The sequence below is a fragment of the Calidris pugnax genome, unplaced genomic scaffold, assembly GCF_001431845.1.
Source record: "Calidris pugnax isolate Ruff unplaced genomic scaffold, ASM143184v1 scaffold138, whole genome shotgun sequence".
NCBI classification, from domain to species: Eukaryota; Metazoa; Chordata; class Aves; order Charadriiformes; family Scolopacidae; genus Calidris; species Calidris pugnax.
Genome location: NW_015090858.1, coordinates 348,669 through 375,814, shown reverse-complemented (window position 1 = coordinate 375,814; position 27,146 = coordinate 348,669). Strand labels below are relative to the sequence as shown.

The window sequence follows — 27,146 nt, the reverse complement described above, 5'->3', positions numbered from 1 at the left end:
GCCCCATGGCCGGGAACCAGCCCCTGGAAGCACCGACACCTCCCTCCCAGCTCTCCTGGACCCGGCAGCCCTCCAAACCTGCAGGGAAGGGACTTGCTTTGGGACACACTGTGGGACAGGAGACAGTGTCATTTGTGTGTGCTCTGAACAGGGGGTCCTCCCCACCCCGCCAGCAACATCCCCCTCCCTCTGCCCCACACCGCCCCGCTCACACCAGGCTTCTCCCTTCCGCAGCTGCGTGCTCGTTCTGCCCCATGTCCCCCCTCAGTGTCCCCTGTGCCCCCCCAGCTGCCTGGCAGCCACAATGCTGCAGGGCAGGGCTGGTACGGCCGGTCCCCACCCTGCAGAGCAGCTTCGGAGGCCGGGGGCAGGAGGAAGAGGAGGAGGAGGACTCAGTCCTGCTGTCGGAGGAGCACAGCCTGATCCTGACCTGCTGCTGGGTGTCGGTGAAGGTAGGCACCCCTCCCCATGGGGCTGGGGAGAGGGGCACCCCAGCACAGCACCCACTGCCCAGCTCACCCCCACAGCCGGGCTCCTTGGCTCCTCTCAGGGCATTCTCCCTCCCTGGGGACTAACGATGGGGAATCTCTGCCCTTACCTCGGAGCTGCCACAGACCATCCTCACTCCCTGCCAGGGAGGATGCAACCTCCCTCCTCCCCAAAAGCAGCCACCTCCCCACCTGACCTGATGTAGCCCAGCTGGGTCCCAGGCACTGACAGACCCCAGCTGTGGCAGAGCTGGGCTCCCCAGGTTGTAGCCCATCATGGCTCCTTTCTGATAGCCACCCATCCTGCCTTCTCCTCCTCTCCAGTGGCAGCCTGCAAAAAGGCCCTCTCTGCCCTGGGAAACCTGGGAGACCTTCTCGCTCTCTCCAACTCCCTGAAAGGAGGGTGTAGCCAGGGGGGGTCGGTCTCTTCTCCCAAGGAACAGCTGATGGGACAAGAGGAAACGGCCTCAAGTTGCCCCAGGGGAGGTTCAGATTGGAGATTAGGAACAGTTTTTACACTGAAAGAGTTATCAAGCCTTGGACCAGGTTGCCCAGGGAAATGGTGGAGTCACCATCCCTGGAGGTATCTAAAAGCCAGGCAGACATGGTGCTGGGGGACATGGGTCAGTGGTGGCTTTGTCAGTGTTGGGTTGATGGTTGGATGATTTGAAGGGTCCCTTCCAACCCAGGCAATTCTATGATTCTGTGGAACCGCCGTGCTGCAGAGCCTGCGTGTGCTTGTGGCCATCCCACTGCCCACACTGCCCGGTGGTGCTGGCAACCAAGAGGGTTTGTCCTGGGGGGGTAATGGCAGCCCCCCCCTGTGCTTCCCTGCGGCAGCTACAGCGGGGCAGGACAGGAATGGGGCAGCCCCATGGCCAGTCCCCGTGACCTTCTGCTTCTCCACAGGAGATCGGGCTGCTCTTGGGGGGCCTGACTGAGCTGCTGCTGGCCCCCCCAGTGCTGCCTGCCGGATGGGGGTCCCTCCTGCCGCTCCCCACCCTGCAGACAGCCGCGAGGGTCTTCCAGGAAATCCTGCTGCGGTGCCGGCACTGGGTAAGAGCGTGTCCCACCTGGGGTGGCTCAGCCCCATGCCCACCCCTCCAGCCCTGTCCCGGTAGCCGGGGGCTCTCAGGGGTGTTCAGTGGGGCAGGGTCTGCTCTGGGGCCACGGGGCACGGCTGGGATCCCAGCACCAGAGCCCATCACATCCCCACACCATCACCTCTTCTCGCTTCCTCCTTCCCCTTTGCAAGGAGGTTTCTGGGGGCCATGAGGGGCTGGTGGGGGACCCCTGTGTGGTGGGGGGGCACCCATCATGGCACAGGGGCCCCCTTTGTGGCACGGGGAGCTGAGGCTGCTCTGCCCTAGGGAGCGGTGGAGGGCTGCAGCATGGGCTTCACCAAGTTCTGTGCCGCTCTGCTGAACCACCCGGACCCGGAGCTGCAGGCCATCCCACAGAACATGCTGGAGCAGGTACCATGCTCGTTCTGCCCCATGTCCCCCCTCAGTGTCCCCTGTGCCCCCCCAGCTGCCTGGCAGCCACAATGCTGCAGGGCAGGGCTGGTACGGCCGGTCCCCACCCTGCAGAGCAGCTTCGGGCTCCAGCCAGCAGGTCTCCAGCCATATCTCGGGTGGGTTTTGCTCCTCAGGGCTTAGAAGCGCTGAGCGGACCCCGCAGCAGCTCGATCACACGCCGTGCTGCCGGCTTCCCCATGCTCTTCCTCTGCATCGCCAGCGGGGAGGCCCCGGCGCAGGCACGGCCGCTGCTGACCCGCTGTGTCCAGACGCTGCTGGCCTTGGCCACCACAGCCCTGCCACAGGACTGGGACCAGACCCTCGACCTCCCGCAGGTGAGCTCCTGGCTGCTGTAGCCCAGCTGGGGACAGGGTGATCTGCAGGAGGTCCCCTAAAGGGAGCGGTGCCAGGTAATCAAGCAGGAGGGTGAGCAAAATAACCACCATCCTGGCCATGCTGCCTGTCCTGAGAGCCCAAGAGCTGGTGGCCCCTTGGCTCCCCCGTCTTTCCCACCATCTCTCCTTCACTGGGAAGCATGAGCCCCCTCCCCACGCAGCGTGCTGAGCCCCCCGTGCTCTCCCCAGGTGTGTGCCTGCCACGTGCTGCAGACGCTGGTGCGTGGCGCGGGGCTGGGTGGTGCGGTGCTGCGGCACGCCACGCCGATGGTGGCCCTGGCCCTGCGGGGCTTAGGCTCCCCGTGTTGGGCCATGAGGAACGCAGCCATCCAGCTCTTCAGTGAGTACTGGGGGGGAGACATCCCCGCAGAACCGACACAGCCCCCCAGGGTCTGGGCTATGGCAGGGGGTAGAGGGGACCTGACTCTGCTTTCTGCCCCATCCCTTTAGGTGCCCTCACGTCCCGGCTGCTGGGCCAGCAGCGGAGCCGTGGGGAGGGCTGCCCGGCGGAGGGGGTGAGCCTGCAAGCCTTCCTGGGGCAGCACCTCCAGCTTGGCACCGTGCTGCTGGGCGAGCTGGGGACGGCCACCCTGCCCACACCGGGGGGGCCCCAGCTGCACCCCGCGCTCCACGCCGTCCTCACCCTCCTGGCCCAGCTGCAGCCCAGCGCTGATGGCCCCGGCAGGTGAGGGGGCAGTGGGGATGCAGCAGGACGTGGGGATGCAGTCCCCAGCCTGGCCCTGGCTCTCACTCCGGCCCGAGCATCACCACACAGGCAGTGGGGATGCAGCAGGACGTGGGGATGCAGTCCCCAGCCTGGCCCTGGCTCTCACTCCGGCCCGAGCATCACCACACACGGTGCCCTTCTTGTTTCGCAGCCGCTCTGCTGGTTTCCTGGGGCCGCTGCTGGAGCTGGCAGGGAGCCCCATCTTCGCCGTGCGCTCCATGGCTGCCAAGGCACTGGTGCCCGTTGTCCCACCCCCCCAGCGCCGGGGTCTCCTCCTGCAGCTGGCCCGGCAGCTCCCCACCACCCCCAGAGGGGTCTGCTCACACAACGCCGTCCACGGGCGCCTGCTGCAGATGCGGGCGCTGCTGGCCCCAGCTCCGGGCACCGAGGGGTGAGTGGTCCCACGCCGTCCCCCCCCTCCATGGCTGCTCTGTGCCAGGACGCAGTGTTTTGGGGTGCAGGCCCCACGGTGAGGCAACATGTGTCCCCGCAGGCTGTCGGCCGAGGCGCTGCGCCCTGTGGCCCTGGAGCTGGAGGCGCGGGGATGGCTGCTCACCCCCGCCCAGCGCTGCCCCCTCGTCCGCGACGCCTTCCTCCAGGTCCTCGCCCTCCTGCCTGCCTCCTGTAGCCCCGGCTTCACCCAGAGCATCCGTGAGGCCATCAGTGCTGAGCTGGGCGGCCTCCCGCCGGGGGCAGAGCCGGGATGTGCCGAGCCACAGGTACTGCTGCCTGCCAGGGAAATCACCACCGGGACCTTCCTGCTGGGGAGCCCAGGGCTGGGAGGTGGGGACCCCACTGGGGACCAAGTGCTGGAAGGGGGATGCTGGTTTTCCTGCAGGTGGGCTTGGCCATCCTCCACCAAACCATGGCCCGCTTCGTGTGCAGCGAGGGAGCCCGGCTGGCGGACGGCGAGCGGATCGGCGCCGTCTGCTCCCTTCTCCAGCAGCCCAATCCCGACGTCCAGCGTGCCGTCCTGAGCTGGGTGATCTCCGGGGAGGGAGGAACATGCGAGGAGCTGGAGAAGGCTCTGGGGCTGACCTTGCTGGTATGATGAGGCTCAAACATCCCTGAGTAAAGCAGCGGGTCCCCAGTGCACCGCAGAGATGGGATCCCAGGTGCTCACTGAGAAGCACGGTGCTACCCGCGCTGAGGGTTCAGGGGAGTGGGGCACTTGCCAGGTTGTGATGAGGTTGCCACCCTGTGGTGCCGGGGACACTAACCATGTACCTTCTTTCCCGTTGTCAACTAGGAGAGCTTGCGGTCGGTGCTACAAGAGAGGAGGGACACAGAGTTCCTGAGATTGTACCTTGAGGCTTTGCTGCATCTTTACAGAGAACCCTCCTCCTGGTCCCAGGAAGCTTCCCGTAAGCTCCACGGCTCCTCAGCAGCGTGCCTGGAGATGCTGCTGCACATGCTGGAGGCTGAGAGTCCTGGCCCCGACCTCCTCTTCCAGGCGCTGTGTGCTGCCAGCCTGCTGCTCGCCCACCGGTAGGTCCCTACCAATGCCAGGGGGGCTCTGCCTGACCCTCCCAGAGCCCCAACTTCTCACCCGTAAATCACAGGCACCTTTGCACCTGGGTCCTGCTGTCTCAGAGCAGGAGCCCTGGAAGGGGTGTCTGAATTCCTGTTCCTTCCCGGGGCTGTGGCAGGTGTGAGGAGGAGGAGGATGGCCCGCTGGCGGAGCGGTGGAGCAGGGTGCTGGAGGAGTGCGGCCGGTCTGTCTCCTGTGCGGAGCTGCGGCTGGCGGCCGCCCGTGCCCTGCGGCAGGCGGGTGCCGTTGTGGTGCAGCGATCCCTGCGTCCTCCCTGTCCCGCGCTCGTCCCCGCGGCGCTGCGGTAGGTGCTGGCAGGACCCGTGCTGCCCACAGCCCCCAGGCTGACCCCGCGAAAGGCCACGGCCCCTGCAAAAAAATTCAAGGGCATTAAAAAAAACCCCACACATTCAAAAATCACTAGCACTCAAGAGATAGTAATATCCCAATATCCCTGTCCCGCGCTCGTCCCCGCGGCGCTGCGGTAGGTGCTGGCAGGACCCGTGCTGCCCACAGCCCCCAGGCTGACCCCACGAAAGGCCATGTCCCCTGCCAAAAATTCAAGGGCATTAAAGAAAACCCCACGCGTTCAAAAATCACTAGCACCCAAGAGATAGTAATATCCCAATATTCCAGTATCTGGAGGGAGCCCACAGGAGAGCTACACTTCCTTCTTTGTCAGGAAGTGCAGTGACAGGACAAGGGGTAACGGTTTTAAACTGGAAGAGGGGAGATTTAGATTAGATACCAGAAAGAACTTCTTTGCTGTGAGGGTGGTGAGAGCCTGGCCCAGGTTGCCCAGAGAAGCTGTGGCTGCCCCATCCCTGGAGGGGTTCAAGGCCAGGTTGGAGGGGGCTTGGAGCAACCTGCTCTGGTGGGAGGTGTCCCTGCCCAGGGCAGGGGGGTTGGAACTGGATGATCTTTAAGGTCCCTTCCAACTCTAACCATTCTGTGATTCTATGAGCTTGAGATTACCCAAAATTTCTGGGTGACATTTTAACAGAAGGAGCCAGTCCCTTATGAGCAATAAATCACACTGTGGATGCCTTGATCCCTGTCGCGGTCCCTGCCTTCCCAGGGAGTGAGCTCCTGGGTGGTGGCTGTGCCTTTCACAACCCAGGAGAAAAGTCCCTGGATGGCTGGGGATGCTCTGGGGAGCGTGGGGACCTTCCCTTCCCTTCTCTTCCCTTTCCCCAGGCTGATAAACGTTGGCATTCACCTTCTGCAAGACGAGGAGCGGGAGGTCCGGCACGAGGCCTCGGGATTCGCCAGCCTCCTGCGGCAGGACCCAGCCGAGCCCCTCCGAGATGGCTGCATCTTTGTGCAGGACAACCTGGGCCTCCTGGGGCTCCTGCAGCTCCTCTCGGCAGAGTTCGGGGAGCACCCCGAAACCTTCGACTTGCTGCTGCAGCATCTCCCTGTCCTAGATGTCAAGGGCACCATGGAGGAGCTGGAGGCCAACAAGTGAGTTGCCAGACCCCTGGGCTGGGTATGAGCACAGGAAGGACATGGACCAGTTGGAGCAGGGCCAGAGGAGACCACAGAGATGCTGGGAGGGCTGGAGCCCCTCTGCTGGGAGGGGGGGCTGAGAGAGTTGGGGGGGTTCAGCCTGGAGAAGAGAAAGCTCCAGGGAGACCTTAGAGCCCCTTCCAGTCCCTCAAGGGGCTCCAGGAGAGATGGGGAGGGACTCTGGATCAGGGAGGGGAATGACAGGATGAGGGGGAAGGGTTTGACACTGAAAGAAGAGACTTAGATTAGAGATCAGGAAGAACTTCTTTGGTGTGAGGGTGGTGAGAGCCTGGCCCAGGTTGCCCAGAGAACCTGTGGCTGCCCCATCCCTGGAGGGGTTCAAGGTCAAACCATTCTATCATTCTATGAGGAAGTGTGGGGGACCAGGTCTCTTCCAACCCAAACCATTCTATGAGGAAGTGTGGGGGACTGTGGGGCCATCCCTTGGCTTCACCTGTGCCACCCCACAGAGCCACCAGCCTGTACAAGGAGGACGAACCCAACGTTTTTGCGGAGCCGGCCATCATGGCCTGGCAGCTGCTCCCCATCCTGCTGCAGCTCCTGGAGAAGGCTCCCGCTGGCAGCCCGCTCCGTGCCTCGGCTCTGCGGTGGCTGGTGGCCACGGGCCCTGGCATCCTGCGCGACCTGCAGTACTGCAAGCACCACTGGAGCCAAGGTAGAGTGCTGGGGGGTGGGGAAGCAAGGTGGCACAAAGCCACCAACACAGGCAAGTTGGTGTCCCCGTCCCCTGGGGGGACCCTGCTGCACTCACAGCTCCTTCACCTGCTCTCTCCACAGAGGCCGCTGCCAACCGAGGGATGAAGGCACTGGGCTGTGCCAAGCTGCACATGGCGGTGGCCGTGCTCCTGGTGAGGGCCCGGCTGGTGGCACGGGCGCTGCGGGCACTGGGGGACAGTGCCACCACTGTGCTGGGGCTGGACGGTGGAGCCCAGGAACTGGAGCAGGAGCTGGCGCTGGTGCAGGGGCTGCTGGCACAGCACGGGCTGGCCCCTGTGCCAAGCCAGGCCAGCGTGCCAGGGGAGCCAGGACCACCCTCCGGGGCTGCCTGACAGCTCTGGGCATGGAGCAGCATCACGCTGGAGCCCCACAGCCCTGAGGTTCTGGGTTCACGCTGCCACATCCCTCTGTTTGCTGGATGGTCTCTCTGGCCACCAGCCGGGACTGGGGGTTCGGTGGTGTAACTCAGGGGAACCCCACTCTCCATGGGGGACACACTCCCTTTGTTCCCATCGTTTTATCACTCTCCATCCCAAGGGCACCAGAGCAGCATCACCTCAGCCCCTGCCCTCGCGTCTGGCTGGAAGGGGGGATACACACACCCTGGAACCCTCACTCTGCCTTGTGCTGCTCAACTCCCACCGCCTTATTTTTTTAACCGTTTTAGCTCCTCATTTGCAGTGGGCTGACCCCCCCAGCCCTCCCGTGGGGAGCTAGAAAGCTGCGAGGTACCTCTTTGCAGTGGGCTGACCCCCCCAGCCCTCCCATGGGGAACTAGAAATCTGCAAGGTACCTCATCCTGGTGTCAGCTGGGATAGGGTTAATTTTCTTTCCTGTTGGGGCTTTGATATGAGAAGAACGTTGAGGAATGTCAATAAAACATATTGTTTTAGTTGTTTAGAGGTAATGTTTGTATTAGCCAAGGACTTTTTCAGCTTCCCATCCAAATGGAGAGGGAGCAGAGACAGGAGAAGCTGGCCAAAGGGATATTCCACACCAGAGCCATCACGCTCCGTGTATAAATGGGGGTTGGCTCGGGGGCAGGAATCCCTGCTCAGGAGGGTTGGGCAACTGATCATCAGGTGGTGAGAGCCACTTGTCTTGTATATTTTGTATACTCTTTTAACATTATTATTTTCCTTTCCTGTTAAAGACAGTTTAATATAACACTATCTCAACTCATGAGTGTTTTTTTCCCCCCTTTCTCTTCCTTTTCTCCCTACCCTACTCAGGGCAGTGGGACTGAGCTGCCCACTCCCAGTTGCTGGCTGGGGTTAAACCATGACAGCCCTTTTTGGCACCAAACGTGGGGCTGGACGGGTGGAGATACCAACAAACTTGACCAGAGCACGGTCGAACAAATTTGTTCTAAGTGTTCATTGTATGAACGTTGATTTATTTGCTCTCAGACTCGTTGTGCTTGTTCTCGGGGCTGTGTTTTGTTACCCATTACCTGCTGTAGGTGTTCCCTGTTGTGCTCAGGATTGATTTTGCTGTACCTTGAAGGGCTCATGAGAGGCTGAGACCCTCTTCTCCTGGGTGACTGGGGGCTCCATTCCCGTTCCTTGGGAGGCATCTAGAGGAAATTATCTGTAATTACATTTTTTAACTGTTCTTGGAGAGCTGAGCAGAGGCTGAGGGAAGGGGAACAGGACTTGTCCAGCCTCCAGCAGGACAACCCCCTGAAGTCCCTTCTGACCAGAGTTATTCCGTGATCCTATACATTATATCCCACTTTTTCCTGAAGTAGGGCCCACTGCTGCCATCGCACAGCCTTTTCTTGACCTGAATGCCTTTCAAATAAACAATATGCCTCTAATTACCTTTTGACTGCCGGTCTCTACCAAAATTACAGGTAATTGTAGCTTTAGATGATGTTACTGATAGGGTTATCTAGGTCTGAATAACCTTAATTTCCAGAACTCCCCTGTCACAAGGAGTCTGTCCTTGATTCTCCTATAACCAAGTGCAAGGAGGTTCTTATCTCGTACCCTATCTGATATTTTCCATACCAGATCAGTGGAGCGTGCCTCGCGTTCCTTCAGTACCCCCTAAAATCCCCCCATCACAAAGTTCCCCTTCTGCTCTGGGAACAGGTAGTTACGCTGTAGCTGTCACCACACCAGCTCTGCCTGAATTCCTTGCCCAAATTTCCTCCTGCTTCTGTTGGAAGGCTTCTGTGGCACGGTTCATTGCTCTAACACCGTGCCTTTTTCAATTGTACCTTCCTCAGAATCTCTTCTTACCTCTCCTGTTTACAGCCCTCGCTGTAAATGAAGCACATTTACTGCACAGAATGTGCCTTCTCGGAGTCTCTATCTCCTGAGCTAAACTGCACTGTCAGCATTTATTCTTTATCATTCTCCTTACTGATAACCACTTTTAGTTCCTCCAATAGAATTAAAACATACTCCTTGTGCCAATTACCCTGTGGTCTTGAACTTTGGAGCAGAAATGCTTGTAAAAGCAAGACAGATCTTCTATTTCAGCAAAAAAAAAAAAAAAGTAACTATTAAAATAATGTGTAGGAGTTGCACTGACTACTCCTCCCACCCCCTCCACCTTCTCCCGAGTCAGAGATGACCTCTGAAAAGGAGCATCTCCGATTTGTTGCGCTTCAGTAGTTTACAACAAACCTTTGAACAGCGAGAATCTTGTTGATTTCTGGGCACGTGTTTCTATAAAAGGCTTTTCCTGGCCAGGAACAAAGGCTACCACAACCAGCCCTCCCGAATCAGCTGGAAAAAACCATGAAATTCGTTGGCGTAGATGTTTGTTTCTTCGCTCTCTTCACCCTCACTACCCTTTGGAATGCAGGTGAGTGACTTTCAAAAATTTTGCTGCTTTTAACTACAAACTTCTTTGACTTCTGAACTGTTATACACACACCTCGGTAAGAAATTATTGATACCTTTTGCAGACGCTAAAGCAAAGGCACACGGGCTGGCTTTACTGGCACAATGTCATTTTCAGCCCCTTCTTCTGTAGTTTCCAGTAGGACCTGGATCTTTTCTGTAAGTAAAGAGACAATCTGGAGAACGCAGTAGATATTTTTAAAGACACAGAGCAAATTTCTAGCTCTTTGTATCGAACCAGCATTTTCACCTCCACCGCAGGCAGGTTTTCTGCTATAGAATGAAGGCTGAGTTTTATTTCTGACTCACTACTGTTCCCGTTCTCTTGCCACACACCCATGTATTTTCCCAGGATACAGGAAGAAGGCCAGCAGAGAGAGAAATTTTACTACCTTTTCCTTTTCTTGATCTCTCCATCCTACCAAAAACCCCCAGACAGCCCTCCCTGTCCCTCCACCCCACACACAAACAACACCCAGTGACATTTTCTTCTCCTGGACACACCTGGAACTGCACAGGATTGCTCTTCAGCCCCACAAGGGGTAAATTCTTTCTTTTTCTCCTGGTCTCGTTCATACATTGTTAATGACCTCTGAGGAGCAGGTGGTTCCAGCAGCTTTTGGGACACAGAGCAGAGCTTCTGCTGGCATCCAAACAATCACAGCCAGCCCTCCTGGACACCTGCACACCTCCCAGTTCTGTTTGCACTGGAAGGTCACTAGCAGAAACACAAACCCACCTTCTCTCTCCAGATTCACAGACACCTCGTGTGCCAACACAGGCTTTGAATATCCCATTAGCTCAGCCCAGACCCCAAGTCCCTTCATGTGGTCAATAGCTCAGAGCTGGGGTCCCTCCACGTGCAGGTCTGATGACTGGCTGGTTCATCCTGCTCAGGACAGAAAATAGCACCAGAATGTAATAAAATGGCTATGGTGATCAGGTGCAAGGCTCAGTCAGAGAAAACTACTGATGGCTTGTTTATGTGTGACCGGCTCCTTCTATCTTCCCTTCTTCCCATTTTCCTGTGCTTGTTCTTCACCATGCTCTTTGACCCTTTCTTTCTGCTTGCGTTCTCCCAAACAAGCAACCCTCCTCTAATTACTGTTTCATAATTGTTCATAATTTTGCTACATCCATGTCCAAATTTAGAATTTCTGATACTTACCTAGGTCACCTCAGCATTGCCTGGTGTTATTGATATAATTACCCAAGCCCTGTTGCCCTTGCAAGATTCCACTCCCCAAAAGATCCTGTGTTCCCAGTGTCCGTGCAGCTCCTCTATCTCACTTAACTCCCCCCTAACTGTTCGTGAAATCCAGCCATTTCTTGGGGTTACCATAACATCTGTCAACTTTGCGCTGGTTTATTTGTGTTGAGCAATTTTTAATGTTGTGTCCAGTAATTACTCATGGTCTGTTCAGCCAGACCTCAGCCAAGGGCCTAGTCATCCGTCTGTACCTCCTCATCTTAACAGCTACCTTCTTAAGGTTGGACTCAAGTAAATTGCGCAATAGAAGGAAATTTCAGTAGCTTTTCATAATCTGATATTAGAGCACACTTTGTTGCTGATGTCAGCTTTCCATTCATACAAGAGCACCAGCCTTCTGTTCCACTGATTCCCATGGAGGGCTGACAGTGACAGGACGCCATCACAGCTTGCTGCAGACCTACTCTCAGCAATAAATACAATTAGTGACACTAACCAAGGGACTACTCTGGAGATTTATCTTTCTATTAGATGTACAAACACCCATGGAGTTGGTGAAACTATATACTGTCTGGCGAGCCAAATAACTGCATTTTTCTACTCAAAATGGAGTAACTTTAATACACAGGTGATGACAGCCTTCACCTAAATACATCCTAAACTAACATAACCAGCCTACTTCATTTATTTACAGCAGTCCTTTAGAAGATGTACTTCTGCTGCAAAGATCATCTAGAAGGGTTCCATAACATTCCTGACTATGTTTTTCCTTCCTTGAACCAGGAGCTCAAGACTCTTGCGCACTCCGGTGTGGGGAGCTGCTCGGTGCCTGTTCTTGCCAGGTGACGTGCCAGTCCTTGGGGAACTGCTGTCCTGATTATAAAGAATTTTGTCTTCAGATTTCTCCATACTCGGGATCTCTGATGGGAGGCAAAGACTTTTTGATTGAAAATGCAATTTTTAATGCCTCTTCAGTGATAACGTGCAGGTAGGTCATGGTTTTATACTCCTCTGCCAGAGGGAGGTGAACCTGTCTTATCTCAGTTTCCAACAATAGGCAATTACCACAAAACAAGACAACTACTCTGCAAAGTTGTAAGAATCCTGAAACATGCAAAAGTTCTGGTAACCCTCACCCTCAAGGATACATGTTGTCTGTATTTCTACACAGGATCATTTCATTTAGGTCCAGTTATTGTGCAATACAATCATCACTCTGCTAGTTCCCCCCTTAACATGTGTTAAGGTGTGTCACACAGGCAATACATAGGGTACACTGAATTTTACTGACCCCAGTGTCCTGACATCCTTCCCACAGAAGGTTCTGGGTGAGATTTTGGAGTCCTTCCCCTCTGGATAGTAGCACCTGGGAAGATTTTTAGTTCTCCTTTGGGAAAGCCTTTGACCCAGGCATTTATTCCGTAGAACATGGGTCTTACTTTGAATTACCTGCACAGTTGGGAAAGCCTTTGACCCAGGCATTTATTCTGTAGAACACGGGTGCATACTTTGAATTACTTGCACAATTGCATTATTATGGGCAATACAAACCTCAGTGCAGACAAGCAAAGGCTTCCTGGCAGGCTCCGACTCCCTATGGAATTTGAGGTAGCTACATGGTACATAGACCCTGAAGAGTCATGGGTGGGATCATACAAGAGCCCTAACTGGAGGCAGGTGGTCAAATAACAAGCAATGAGTCCCCAGTTAATCTTTGCAACAGAAATTCTAGAGCAGCACAGAATTACTTTCCTTGTGTTCACAGGATTTACCAGCAAAAAAACCCCCACAAACCCAGAAATTTACAATGCCTGTGTATCGTGGTCTGTGTTAGCCACCCCATGATCCTGTTAATCCTATAACATCACCTTTGTCTTCCTGCTGTCCCTCTGTGGCTAATTTATCACGCCCCTCTGCCCCAGTAATTAATTAGTAAATCTAAGGCTTGCAGATTGCTGTGTGTTTGTGCAGTGCACAGCAGAATCCACACCGGTGTAATAAGCACAAAGTACAAACAAATTTTTCCAGTTTGTATTCACTGCTACAAGCAAAACAGCCACAGGACTTGGAGTGATCCACACATGACACAAGGTTGCTTGATGAAACGCAACTCAGACATTTGGAATCTTCCTCCTCTCTACGGTGACGCTGAAAATTGTTTCTGACACCAACAGGTTCAAGAAGGATGTCACAACCCATGGCTATGTGGATCAGGATGGAAGAGCCCACTGCATCTCCCCGTTGCTGTACGAGACTGGTTTCATCCCTTTTGATGTTTCCACAGATGGGAAGACGTTTCCATACTCTGGAACTTGGTTATCAGGTTACCTAAACCTACAGTATCCCTCTTATTTCTTAGTTCCCACTCCATGGATGCAAGACTATATAAGCCTTTCCCTTTTGAGCACTTTTCTTCTTCCTTAACCTCCTCTTCTGAGGCTGTTTGGCCTCAGCAAAGTCGTTCTTGCTGCCCTCATGCTAATTCAGATTTTGAGAGAAGAACTTTCACAGCAATGGAGTTCTGCTGCTATACAGCAGGTGCAGCATCAATGCATAAGAAGTCCTGCCTAAAAATGAGGTTGACCAAAACACTTCCCTTTCTGTACCTACTTCTATCAGAAAATAACTGCCTCCTGGTGTTGTAATGTAAGGACTACAGACATCAGTAAGGGTTGTGCTCTCTCAGCTTTAGCTTGCTCTTTTTGTATCATGCATCCTGTTAGAAAACATACCCAGGGGAAATACAGCTAAATCTTAAATAACACAGTGACACCTTTTCACAGCTACACAAAGCAGAAATGTCACTAATCCTTTTTTTTTTCCCATTCTGTAACACAGTGCATCACAGCAAAGTTGCAGATGGAGAAAAATGCACACTGGTAAATGAGACAAAATGGCAATACTATGGCACCCCCAACACCGATGGAAATTTAACTCTTACCTGGTCACACCAGGCACTTGCAACACCCAAAGTCAACATAGAAGTCTGGGGATACCAGGAAACAGGTAAAGTGCCACTGTCCTACCTGCACCCAAACAGAGCTCTGCACAGCACACGGTCCTTCCACCAGCCTCAGCCAGAGATCTGTGGCTATAAATAACTCATGACAATAACGGCAGCTTTTCCTCTTCATTTACATGTGAGTGGAAACACCTGGTTTCAATCTTGGGGTAATTGTTCTTTTCCAGCACCTGAAATGATTTTCTTCCTCTGTGTGACAGGTGACAGTTACTCAGAAAATTGGTCGGCTGAATGGAAATATCTTTATATTTTGGCAAAAGAAATTCCCAATTCTGGGAATTTTTCTTTCCTTCCTGTACCTGCTGAAGAAGAGTACAGTACGTGGGACTTTGGAATTTTGAGAATTACACCCAGCAACTATTCTGGCGGGGAGAGGCAAGTACATCACAACATTCATTTACCATTGGTACCTTGCTACTGCTTCCTGCATTAAAGCTGCTGTCTCCTTAGATGTTTAAAACTGGGACTCAGGCTTCATTTCACATGAAAAAGTGGGGAGAAAACTGGAAGGGTGGAAGTGAGAAAGTCATGGGTGAAGATGAAGAGAGTTTACTAAGTGAAGAAGGCACAAGGGAAGCAACGCAACAGCAACTGCTCACCACCTCCCCCGTGAAAATATAAATGCCACCTCCTCAGTGTTAGAACATATTACTAATACATCACAACCTCTTTTAGCATTTACAAGTTACTACCCACAGAAGAGTAACCCTTCCTCTTTCTAGAGGTTTTTTTTCATTACCTTTCCTTTATGATGTTTTTTCATGGGTAGAGAGCAGAGTGGCCTTGGAAGACTTCAAGGACTCTGTTTTCTCCCCATCTATCCCCATCAGGCCTGGTATCACTGGGGCACAGGGTTGGGTTTTGTTGCAGAATCCAGACATTCCTCATTCGAGCCTAAAAGGACCTACGATGGGAAGAGGCATGAATAGAAAAACCTGTCTCTAAAAAGACCTGTGTAAGCCAGAGTCACAAATGCTAGAATGTATTCTGATTATCCCATACTTGCTGCATGCTGTCATGTCACCTTCCAAATTAGGAAAATATTGATTTGCTGTAACTTTTTGCAGGAAAAAGACAGCAGTGGACTTTGCAAGGAAATAACAACTCACAAGTTGAAAGATTCTTTGTAATTATAGCTAGTGATTAAGACACAGTATTACTGCCAAAACAGTGCTTGTTCGGCTGTCAGATTCACTTTTTGGCTCTTTTTCTTTTTTTTTCCCCCAGCAACGTTCCATCGATCTGGAGCTCAGACCATGCCTTGGCTTGGCACCTTGGGCAAGACTTCAGAAAAGACCCAAGTGCATGGGCAACTGCGAAATGTATAGACTGGGAGAAAAAGGAGGAGAAGCTTCCAGACTTCATGAAAGAAATTATAGATTGCCCTTGCACCTTGGCACAGGCGAGAGCTGACACTGGCAGGTTCCATGTGAGTTATTAATCAATCCCTCTGGCTTATTACCATTCCGTGTAGAAGCTTAGGGAATTCTATACTCCCCACACACCCCTCTTCCCTCTCTAAAAGTCATTACAAGGAAATGAAATTATATTTCAATTTGCACAAGTGGCACATCAAATGGCAGAGGCAGGTACAGCTTATCCAGAGAGTATGGATAAAAGCAGTGCCTGTAGGACAGGAGATGGAAGTGCCCTTCAGAAAACAAACAAAAAAACAACCCAAACAAAACATTAGGTAATTTTGTTATATTTCCTGGTTACGAATCTCCAAACAGGATGTGTATTTTAAATGATACAGTTAAAAGCATGTGAAGAAAAAAAATTACATCTTCTGCACTGTCTCTGTCTAAGAACATAGGACAAAAGTTAAGTTTAGTCTGGTGTGATCTGTTTGTTATGTGCTTCTAGCTGGACACCCCGTCTCGCTGGGTCTGTGTCTCAAGGTCTGTGGTAACAGACTGTAAGATGCTCAGGTCAGACTAACCAGTCGCTCCAATCACTGCAGTATTAAATTCACTGTTTTTCCTGTCCTTCCATGCCACTCAACACACAACTGGTTCATTCAGACTTTACACAGACCTCAGGGTGGGGAGAGGACATGAAAACAGAAAGGACAACGGGGAAAGAACCCCATTAAGTGTGAGCGTTGCTCTTTTTCAGACAGATTATGGCTGTGACATTGAAAAGGGGAGTGTGTGTACTTACCACCCTGGTGCTGTGCATTGTGTGAGAGCCATCCAAGCCAGGTAAAGAAAATTTTTTAAAACTGCATTATTTTTTTAACGACTCATTCCACCTCAGAGATAGCAGCGTCCCAGAAGACCCACAAAGGTCTCTGGACTCTCAGCCCTCAGGCTCACGGTAACCATTGTTTCCCTCTTATTCAGGTATTGGCCCTCATTGCTGAGGTGAAGTTAAAACCCTAGATTTAATAAACAATTGCATGGTGCTAAACCTTAGAATACCTAAAGGGTTCGAGAGGGATACCTCTAGCTGGGAGGTATCATCTCTGGACATCATATAAAGCTTGGCAACCAAGATATTTAGTGATACTCATTTAAAAAAAGGCAGTAAGTGACCTCTAAACACGAACGGGCTTCACAGAGCTGAACGATGACTTTCTTCTCAACCAGTCCCCGGTATGCAGCAGGACAGCAGTGTTGCTACGACCACACGGGGACCCAGATCCTCACCCGCGACTCCACGGGGGGCAGCACACCCGACCGAGGCCACGACTGGGGGTCACCACCTTTCCTGAAGCCTCCCCGGATACCTGGCTTTTCCCATTGGCTTTACGACGTCATCAGCTTCTATTACTGCTGCCTGTGGTCTGATAATTGTCAAATTTATATGACAAAGCGGGCCTCCAGCGACTGCAGGACCTATCGCCCGCCCCGAGCTGGTAAGGGCTTCAGAATTCCATTACAGAGCGTAGCTTTTGGATGCAGCCTTGGCTTTTAGAATATTTGTACACGCACGTGTCAGCTGCATGTACAATGGGTACAATGAGGGTACAATGTCCTGTGGAAGATTTCCAATGGAAGGTTTCCAGTGATCTATCAGTGGCAAAATCTGTAGGAGGTTTCCAGTTGTCCCGCAAGATTTTTTACTGTTGAGCATCTCATTACCCCCTGGAAGCTAAATAACTGAAGTTTTGTAGTCAATATCCATGACTTCCCATCATCAGTGGGCACTTTGTTACAAAGAAGATGGTTAGGGATGGTTCACGACAGCTAGAAAAGCTGTCATGCTGAAAAATGCTACTCATACAACCATGGAGGCTTTACCATTTACAAGTGTGTCTACTGCTCCTGCCCCTTGCTTTTAAGCAGTCCTGAAGTCTTGCTGTATCTCTGTTGCTGCCATGTCTTTTCTTCTATGCTGCTGGGGTGGTGAGGTGTCCAGCGGGATTGTGGCCTTCTGTAAAGGAAGTGCAAAAAGGCAGTGGTTTGTTTCAGGGAAAAAGGAGAAAACTGCAGAAGGTGCTGAGGGACAGAGGTAGGACATGATGGGACACAACACGAGACTCTCCCAGGACTAGCAACAGTGGAGAGTGGAAGTCTTTTCTGATTTCCCCTATCACCACGATGAGAGACATTTTTTCTCATGAACCTAAGAAGAGAAGTAACGGGTTATGAATTTTGCTTATCTTCTTTCTGTTTTTTTTTTTCTTTTAAAAACAGCATCTGCTTTTGGGGATCCTCACTTCCTCACATTTGATGGTCTGAACTTCACCTTCAAGGGTCAAGGAGAATACACATTGGTAGAGTCTGACCTCACATCCCTGAGAGTGCAAGGGAGGACACAGCAGGTACACTTTCCCAACGGTGAGTTGGTAAGAGAGGAAGCGGTGATGACAAATAACAGCTTCTGAGGTTGCTTGGGTTGCACTTCCTGTCTTCTCTAGTCTTCTCCTTTTTTGCCCATTTGTGAAAGCCCAATGTTTTGAAGCTAATTGGAAGGCAGACAAAACGTTCAGGGAAAAAACAGCTTCCTAATCAAGATTATTTACTTGTTTTAATTGGGTTTGAGTAATGGAAGTGTAAGGTTTTCTGTTGCGTTTAGGAGCTCAAGGAAACTATTCTCATTTCTCTCTGTGCCCATCCCCATCTGGTCTTCTTACGTAGCTCAGCCACTGCCACTGGGATGAAGAATCTAGAATTTCCATGCTTTTTTAGCATTAAACATTCTGCTTTCAATATACTATACAGGTAGAAGACCTATGCTGTGGGTTTTTATGTGACTTATATGCTTAGCAATTCCCTCAAATATAAATAATCACATGTAATTTTAGGAAATATCTGGAGAGTTTCAATATACTATACAGGTAGAAGACCTATACTGTGGGGTTTTATGTGATTTATATGCTTAGCAACTCCCTCAAATATAAATAATCATATGTAATTTTAGGAAATATCTGGAGATAAGGTTTTCTGTTGCGTTTAGGAGCTCAAGAAAACTATTCTCATTTCTCTCTGTGCCCGTCCCCATCTGGTCTTCTTAGGTAGCTCAGCCACTGCCACTGGGATGATGAATCTAGAATTTCCAGGCTTTTTTAGCATTAAACATTCTGCTTTCAATATACTATACAGGTAGAAGACCTATGCTGTGGGTTTTTATGTGACTTATATGCTTAGCAATTCCCTCAAATATAAATAATCACATGTAATTTTAGGAAATATCTGGAGAGGTTTTTTTGCCTGTATCATTATAACCTTCCCCATTTGCTCTATGTCACATCTATGTGATTTATATGCTTAGCAACTCCCTCAAATATAAATAATCATATGTAATTTTAGGAAATATCTGGAGAGTTTTTTTGCCTGTATCATTATAACCTTCCACATTTACTCTATGTCATATCTATTGGTATTCTGAGGGGCTGTTTTTTCCCTTGGAAGGCACTGGGGCTGAGGTGACAGGCCTGGCTGCGGTGGCCGTGCGGGAGGACAACTCCGACGTGGTCGAAGTGCGCTACTCCAATGACTCCAGTCTGCAGGTCCTGCTGAACCAGCGGGTCGTCGACTTCTCCGAGCAAAATTGGCTGGACCTGAAAGGTTAGTTACAAATATCAGCCTTGTAAGTTATTGTATTCCAAGAGAGCCCATGTATCATTAAAAATATCTCCAACTGCATGTGTTTAGGCTCTCTCTGCAGTGTCCTTTTGCAAAAGAGGCTGCGGGTCACTCTCTGCTACTCCATAGCAAGCATCTTACTGCAGTTGTAGGTATGAAGATGTGGCCTCCCTTTAAATGCTTCTCGGAACGTAGCCCAGAGTGGAAGGGAGAAAAAGCTTTATGAAAAATGGTTAAAACTAATGGCACAACAATCTGTTCACTATGGATGATTAACTATTTTGTTCTCTTCTTCTCGTTGTTACAGGCCTCTTTCTCTATTCTGCAGCTGATCAGAAGATCACAGCAATGTTCTCTTCTGGCTCTGGAGTGGAAATAAGGGGAATTGGAGGATTTCTGACTGTGACAGTTCTCCTCCCAGAGAAGTTTATGAATCACACACAGGGTCTCTTTGGGGTAATGAATGACAACACAGAGGATGACTATACCTTCAGGAATAAAACCACCATGTCAGTTCATGCAAGTCCCCAGCAGGTGTTTGAGTTTGGAGCTAACTGTAAGTTGTTCCTCTGGCTTATTATTATGTTTTCTTTAGAAATTCAAAACAGCTTGTGATTTACAGACTAGCAAATGACGTCTGTGTTAAGCAACCTACACTGGGGGAAGAGCAGGGAGTAAGAGAAGTATGCCCTCCTCTACCCAAGTGTGTAATGGATCTAGCCAAATGATTGAAGGCAGAACCATGATGGAGTGTCCTGCACTTTGTTCCATCAAGAGTCATATTTGACAGCTTCCACTTTCAGTTTTCCATTTACTGTGGTCAGCTTAGTGTTAAGATGCTGCTTATGAAAAAGAAAAATAATCTTGATTGGAAGGAAGCTGTAGGGCTTCGTAGATCTCTGCCAGCTCTAGCTACGTTTACACACTTGGATTAGTAGCAGAAGGTGGTCCAGGTCTGAACACGATGTTATGTATGAATCTCTCTCTCTTTCTTTCTCCATCTCCCAAGGGGCTGTTGAAAATGGAACTTCTCTCTTTACTTATGACACGGAGTCCCTACTGAATGACTTCGTTTACCAGGAAAAGCACAATGCTTCCTTTCTGCCCGTGTTCGTTCCACATGAAGACCCTGCTGATCCGCTGGTGGAAAAAATGGTCTTGCTCTGTGACTCTGACCCCTTCTGCAGATTTGATGTCCTGACAACAAGAAATCTTGAAGTGGGGAATTCCACAAAACAATCCCATCAGAATCACAAGCTCCTGGTAGAAAATCTAAAGCCAGGTGATACAACATTCTACAAAGCATCCGTCACTGCGGTTCTTTCTGCAGGGCATGTAAATAGTTAACGTTGTTTGGGGAGGCTTTGCTCACCTGCAGGTCCATGCATCTGTAAACACTCTTATCGGGAGGAATTGTCCTTGTATCAGGAAAACTCTGCACTGGTATGATAGTTAGACAACACAGAATAAATTTCTTTCCATTTCTTCCACCATTACACCATGGTGTAGAACCCTTAACTTCATTTTCTATGCCTTCACCTGTCTTCCTTGGACTTAAAAACCAAAAATTGAAAAAAAATCAGAAAGTATTGTCTTTCAGTTAGCCTAAAAATCTTTACCTTTTCATGAGTTGCCACTAAAACTCCATTTAAATCGTTGTGATGGAGATTTGCTAGTCCAAACCCAAAATCCTTTAACCAGATATGTCTCTTTTACCAGTGATCTCTTGTGGCTGGCTGGGTCACCCAAACAACGGGATGAAGAACGGAACTAACTACCTGCTGGGCTCGACCATCAGTTTCACCTGCAATCAGGGCTATGCACTCAGCGGGGCGAAGGAAAGAACTTGCCAAGTGACGGGGACCTGGTCTGGAGACACAACCACCTGCGTCAAGACAGCAGGTCTGTTTCCTTTTAAATGTCACAAATTAACATGAAAAATTCATTATCACAAAGAAGGCAACCCCAGTACCTGATGATGGTCCTTGACAAAAGCAACTTCTCTTACTTGGGAAGACACTGGACATGAGATCCCTGGGTTTCCAGAAAGGCTAATATTCAAATCTAAGTAACAGGTGGTATATGGTGGTTTTGTGGTTGTTTTTGTTTTACTTGGGAAGACACTGGACATGAGATCCCATGGTTTCTAGAAAGGCTAATATTAAAATCTAAGTAACAGGTGGTTTATGGTGGTTTTGTGGTTGGTTTTTTTTTATTTAATGTATCTACTCTTTCTAAGGGTTTAGGGCTATTCACTTCCCTTTTAGTTTTAGTGGTTTAGCTGAAAGGAACCTAAACCCTCCTGTGATTCGAGAGCAGACACGCTGGTTGCAGGTTTCCACTCTTTGTTCCAAAGGATTATGTTACCTCCAAACATGATGTATTATTCTGTAGCAGTAAAATTGTTGTGAATGATATAATAGTATTTAGTATAAATAGGAGAAATTTATTACCCCTCTGGTGTCACTACCATTAGATTACCAATTAGCCTGGGATTATTGGATTTAGCAGCAGTTAGGCTGTCTCTACGATCTACAGGAAACTGCCCAGCATTTTCTGACAGTTTCAGCTTTGTTTTATTCACACACCACGAACACTCCAAACGTCCTCAAGATGGCAATGTTTCAAAGCACCAGGGTGAGGCAAGGCCACACGGCAGCGTTGAAGCACTTTTAATGCGAAGCTAATTGTTCCTGAAAGTACTCGTCAAATAATTCGTATCAACAGATTCTCCGTTCTGAGCACTTTCCAGAGAAACGTGGAGAGTGCACAAGGCACTGGCAATGAATTCTTGGCCAGGTGACACATCTCATCAGGGAATGCTGCTTAATTTTAAATAGATGAGTGAATGTTCATGGACTGTTGCACCAGCCATTGGTAGTAATCAATATGCAACTGGTTGTGTTCCCAGGGCCAATCTCAGTAGTGATGCTATTTTGGAAAAAGTGAAATTAGAGGTATTTCAGAACACTTCTGTTTAATATGATAGGCCAGAGCATACAGAGTACTTTAGTTGAAAATACGAGAGATTCAGAAGTCTAGCAGATAATTCAGCATGCTTCATAGTTCACAGTAATAACAGATCGGCTGCCAAAAGTCTGAGAAGAATGACATCTTCACAAAATAAGGCCAGATCTTAAAAAGTCAGTGGCAAAACATTTTGCCAAGCTGAAAGCTAAGAACATTTTTCCATTGCTGCCACCAACCACATACGCACTGGACAGGAGCCAGCCAGGCTCAATAAGCAAACTGGATGCTGACATTTGCACTAGAGAAAGGGGGGCAAAAAGCCAGTCCTGAGAGATGGGAGGGAAGGAGTTGGAGGATACGCAGAGATTAACTGCATCCAGAGCGATGGAGACGTGCCACAGCTTTGTGGCTAAACAAACAAAAACTGCAATATTTTCCAGCACATGGTTTCCGGAAAGATGACAAAGAACAACAAGGTGTGGAAGAATTTTCTTGATCCAATTGTAACAAAGACCTTCCTTATTATTTGATATTTGGGGCTGCATTTTTGAAATGTAAGCCAAAAATGATGATTTTTATCAGCCTCAAGAAGCTGGAATATGGCAATGCTGCCACAGCAGCAGGATACTAACAGCTGAGTGAGAAATTGTAAGATACAAATTGCATACACAGATCTTCATTCTTTTTTTTTTTTCAATGCTGTGCCCTAACAGTGCCAACCACATCTAGACTTGTTCCTCCTTTTGCATCATAAGATTTGTTGCTGGACATCAGTCTCTGTCTGAGAAGGTCATTTTATTGATAGGTCCATGTCTCTCCAGACAAGATAGGCAAAACTGTTCAAAGTTCTTCCCACTTCTCTCTAAACCTCTAGCACTTTCATAGCGTGGAAGCCAGTACTCACTTTCCACTAAAGACATTTCTTCCTCCGGTCTAAAACACAGATGAAACACAGTTTTCCTTGTGTTGATTCTGAATTCGGCATAAATACAAAACAGATCTTGATATTGTCAAAACTGTTGTTACTGGGATCAGTTTTCTTCCCTGTTTTCCTCTCCCTGCAGCAGCACACAGCTGTTTTGCCCATGTCCCATTTTACCGAGCCCTGTGACAGAGGAGCTTCTCCATGCCAGGAAAATGCTGACAAAATTAATGGACGGCACTTCCAAATTTCTGGGCGCCTGAACGGGTGACCACTGACCGAGCCACTGCCATTAGTGGTCACATTTCTACTTCCAGCATGAACTATTAAAATGCACTTTTTCAAATTATTTCTTTCATGCTGGTGTAGGACACAGGGACCAGCCCTCTATTATTCTCGGCTTCCAGGGGTGCTTCTGTACAGCGCTGAGCCCGTTACACTTGCTGCAGTTCCGTGGCACAGCAGATTCAACCTCTCTGTTGCAAATCACTGAGGGTGTTTTAGCTGCTGTATGCTTTGTTTTTTGCAAAAGCTAAACCAGATAAAATATAGGCATGAGGTCTGGGAAAACTGGATAGGAAGAGAGGCGGAAACAAGAAAATTAAACACCAGTTATTTTGCAAAATCCATTTCTGTATTTGAAATTTCAAATACAAATTACGCTGTTGGGCCTGCATATTGTTGCTTTTGAGTTTTGCTTCCTTGAATTAAAGTTTCCATGGAAATCCTCTGCTAATAATTATTTTGCTATGCTTCTAATTACAATCCCACTGCAAGTCTTGCCAGTACCACAGCAACCTCCCTTCACAGAATATCGCAGAAAGGCAGAAAAAGAAACCATTCAGCAAAACCAAAGAGGAGAATTGAGTAAAAACAGAAGTAAAGTGCAGCTAAAATTTATAAAACCTTAGCAATATATATATAGAGAGAGTCTCTTTGTGACAGACAATAATTTGGTGTTACCAAGTGCAATCTGATTTTGTCTGTCTTTTTTTTTTCCCTCTTCTCGTCTCACTTTTAGGTTTCATTTTCCAGGCGCAGGCTCTGTGTAAATTCAATTCTTTTTGGAAAGTTGTCAGAAATCTCATTAGCCTTCTGCACTTTTTTTTTTTTTCAGATGAGGATGCCAAAAAACATTAGGTCTTCTTATTATTATGGAATTGTTGTCTGTCTATTGTTTCCATTAGACTGGTTGCAAAACATGAAATATAACCTGAGATTATAAATTAAATACAAAGATTTCACACTAGAGGCAAAACACCACTGGCAGTTCTACATAAATACTGTACATTTATGATGTTGACCACACATTCACCACTGGCCATCCTTGCTTTGTGCTAGAACAGCTTCTGCAGCCACCTCCCCTGACTGTCAAATTAGGAATTACGTGAGTTCCTACTCTTTACCAGTTTCTGCCACAAATACAAAGCACAGTAAAATTAACACTATATGTACAATTTAAAAAAAACTGTCCTATGTGACTACATTCAAACAGATAGGAAGAAATGTACCAGTGTCTCCCTGTTTTGATGTGGTTTGTCTCTGCTTTTCAGATATCAACCAAATGATTGTTATTGGCTGTGTATTTGGAGTAGCCGGTCTTGCAGTCCTGGCGCGGCTGATTTTCCTGTGTAGGAAAGAGAGGTAAGACCCAACTGAACTGAAAACATAAATGAACCTGCTAAAGAAAACAGAAAGTGTTGTGACCTTTAAAATAATTTTTCTCAATATCAAAGCAATCAAACATGATATTCTCCTGCTATGATCTTTTATGAAAAAAATCAAATCTGAATAGTCTTTGTGTCCTGCTGGATGCCTGTGAAGCAAAACTGGAATCGTATTGTCAGGACACACAAATATTTGATTGATTGATTAATTGATTAGAAACCGGATATTTTGGTCAAAATAATTTAGTTGCTGAGTGATAAGGCTACTTGCTTAAAAGTGTTCTGTTTCAGAAGAGGCGTGCTCATGACACCAATAGGTAAATTTGATGTATCATCGAAGGAATGCATTGCCTGATAGTGTAACTTTCCACATATCTTTGAACATAATGTTTTTTGCATATATAAAAATGTATCGACAAAGGACACCTCCTGTATTTGCCAATTTTTACACACACTGGATTTCCACATATAAACACAACTGCTTACAACACTAGTATTACAGCTGCACGGGCTTCTCACATTTGGGAGCAGCTCATGGAACCGATACTCTAAATTCATCACCGTACATCAAAAAAGAATTAAAAAACCAGAACGAAGCCATCAATTACACAGAACCCACACTTTAAGAATTGGTGCAACATTACTATTCCACCTAACCCAATATTCTTCTCACCTTGATCTAAGTGATGACATCATGGTAACTACTTCAATGGTCAACTCTAGCCTTTTAGGGTTTTAATCTTTTTCTTTGTCTTTTCTCCCAAAGACGCAACGCCAAGCAGAAACTTCTTTCAGAGATTTGAGTTGCATCTGAGCAAGAAACAACGAAATTCCAGAAGGGTTTTTAATGAAATAAGAAAAAGCACGGCAGAGGATTAAAACGTCCACAGCAACAAAGATAGACTTCCAAAAAGATAGACTTTCCGAACACAAAACACTGGTTTCATACAGTATGCTCTTGTTTGATTTCTGCTTTTGATGTAATGAGTGTGGAATTGTACGGGAAAGGATAACCAAGGTCCTGGGATGACGTGGTGGCAGGCTCAGCCTACCGTCTGCCGGGAGCAGAGGATAACGCTCCCGAAAGCATCACTCTCCAAGCCACGGGTGTTAATTTGAAGTCGGTCAAATGAAGAGAATCAAATGCTAGCCATCAGCAGAGAAACATTTGCCTGCTCTGGGGCCACGTGAGGCTGATTTAGATAGATGGGAAAGTGGACACACCAAGACAGAGTACTGGCAAATGGGGCTGAATTTGCAGATTGTTGGGGTTTTTTTTAGTATGGAGAAATATTGTAGGTATTTAAACATAGAGTTCTTATATTTTGGCAATACAGACTCAAAGTGGCGTTTTTATTTCAGTTCTGACCAAATTTTAAAAAGATTACAATTGGGAGGGAAGGAGGGAGGGGAAGGACTCAGAAAATGAAACCTTTCAACCTTTCCTTCCAGGTTAACTTCTAATGATTTTTTGTTTTTTTTTAAATCCATCTTTACTCACTGTCCAATTGGAGTCCATCTTCAAAACTGGAAACGTTTGGCAAAACTTGCAATGTTTTCCTTGAATAACTGCAACGTGCATACTGTTTCTGTTTTAATACCTGGTTATATTACGGTGTGGTTCATTATCCTCATTAAAACCCAATTTCTGAACTACCACCTTGGACAGAATCCTTTTTCCAAAACCAACCACCACTTGCTTTTGCCTACACCCCAAAGGGTTTGTGAAGTCAGTTCTGTGCCATGCAACTCTTCCGACAGTGAAAGAATTACTGACTTCTCAGCTCTTTGTCTCATAAACTACTGGAAAATCATGGTGGTTTCAAAAAGCAAGGACAAACTATGCACCAAATGTACAGGGAAACTAAATGAGTGAAGCAGTACAGATTTTACATTACAATGGGAACAAGACAAATTGAAAGAAACATCTCAGACAATGTATTATGAAGTATAAAATTATTCATTACTTATTAGCTGCCATTGCTGCTGCCATTGTTGTTTGTAAGCAGAGACCACAAACCACAAGCAGAAAATTACAAAATGAGAACAAGTGATCTTGAATACTCTAAGTTGAAAGAGAAACGATTCTCTACAACAGAAAAGGAAGAAAAAATCTTGTAAAGAAAACCTGAATTTTGCAAAAAGAGGAGGGGATGATCATTGGCAATAAGCTGGGGCTTCATTGCCAGTGTGCTAGAGTTTAAAATAAAAAATTAAAAAGGGCAACAACTGTATACACAGGTATCAACTGTGTGGGGAAGGGAGGCAGCAGAATGAACGGCAGTGATTGTGCCTGGGAGTGCTGGAAGACTGAACCGGCCTTTCCGGGATATAGAAGGTTGACTTTGGGAACTTCGTTATCAGTGTTAAAAATTCATAAGTGTTCTCTGTTCCCGTGTCCTTAAGGAACAGAATGCCAGATAAAACGGAATCGAAATCGGGTGAACGGGTCCAAGTCCTTGGAGAGGAGAATTTTGTGGGTCATTAAATCATGAAGTAGTAATGTCTCCTGCGCTGTTAGACAGCCTGTGCCACAAGGAAGTGCTGCTTGCACACACAATG

General features: G+C 48.6%; 2 protein-coding genes across 2 annotated transcripts in view; both read left to right on the top strand.

Moving 5' to 3' along the window:
* LOC106889176 overlaps positions 1 to 7,632 on the top strand; it is a 24,320-nt gene extending 16,688 nt beyond the window's left edge. The window contains 12 exon segments of the mRNA XM_014943965.1: positions 1,859 to 2,053; positions 2,056 to 2,340; positions 2,590 to 2,740; positions 2,851 to 3,085; positions 3,279 to 3,518; positions 3,621 to 3,846; positions 3,966 to 4,172; positions 4,377 to 4,615; positions 4,777 to 4,962; positions 5,856 to 6,122; positions 6,638 to 6,843; positions 6,966 to 7,632. Of these exon segments, the coding sequence (XP_014799451.1) occupies positions 1,859 to 2,053; positions 2,056 to 2,340; positions 2,590 to 2,740; positions 2,851 to 3,085; positions 3,279 to 3,518; positions 3,621 to 3,846; positions 3,966 to 4,172; positions 4,377 to 4,615; positions 4,777 to 4,962; positions 5,856 to 6,122; positions 6,638 to 6,843; positions 6,966 to 7,237 (2,709 nt within the window). The 3' untranslated portion in view covers positions 7,238 to 7,632.
* A 4,261-nt stretch (positions 7,633 to 11,893) lies between these two features.
* On the top strand, positions 11,894 to 26,231 carry SUSD2 (sushi domain containing 2). The gene is made up of 14 exons (XM_014943964.1): positions 11,894 to 11,958; positions 13,145 to 13,293; positions 13,809 to 13,976; positions 14,193 to 14,367; positions 15,220 to 15,421; positions 16,111 to 16,196; positions 16,584 to 16,852; positions 17,634 to 17,777; positions 18,852 to 19,007; positions 19,333 to 19,581; positions 20,035 to 20,307; positions 20,745 to 20,927; positions 24,471 to 24,561; positions 25,351 to 26,231. Exons 1-14 carry the CDS (start codon positions 11,894 to 11,896, stop codon positions 25,385 to 25,387), a joined length of 2,247 nt encoding a protein of 748 aa, XP_014799450.1. The 3' UTR covers positions 25,388 to 26,231.
* Positions 26,232 to 27,146: the final 915 nt, after the last annotated feature.

What these genes read in the sequence shown, in the direction of transcription:
- SUSD2 (XM_014943964.1), top strand. Translation starts at nt 11,894, where the DNA reads ATGGGAGGCAAAGACTTTTTGATTGAAAATGCAATTTTTAATGCCTCT. An exon ending in CTCTGGAACTTGGTTATCAG is followed by an intron (nt 13,294 to 13,808) that starts GTTACCTAAACC and finishes TCTGTAACACAG; the next exon opens with TGCATCACAGCAAAGTTGCA. An exon ending in CACCTGCGTCAAGACAGCAG is followed by an intron (nt 20,928 to 24,470) that starts GTCTGTTTCCTT and finishes TCTGCTTTTCAG; the next exon opens with ATATCAACCAAATGATTGTT.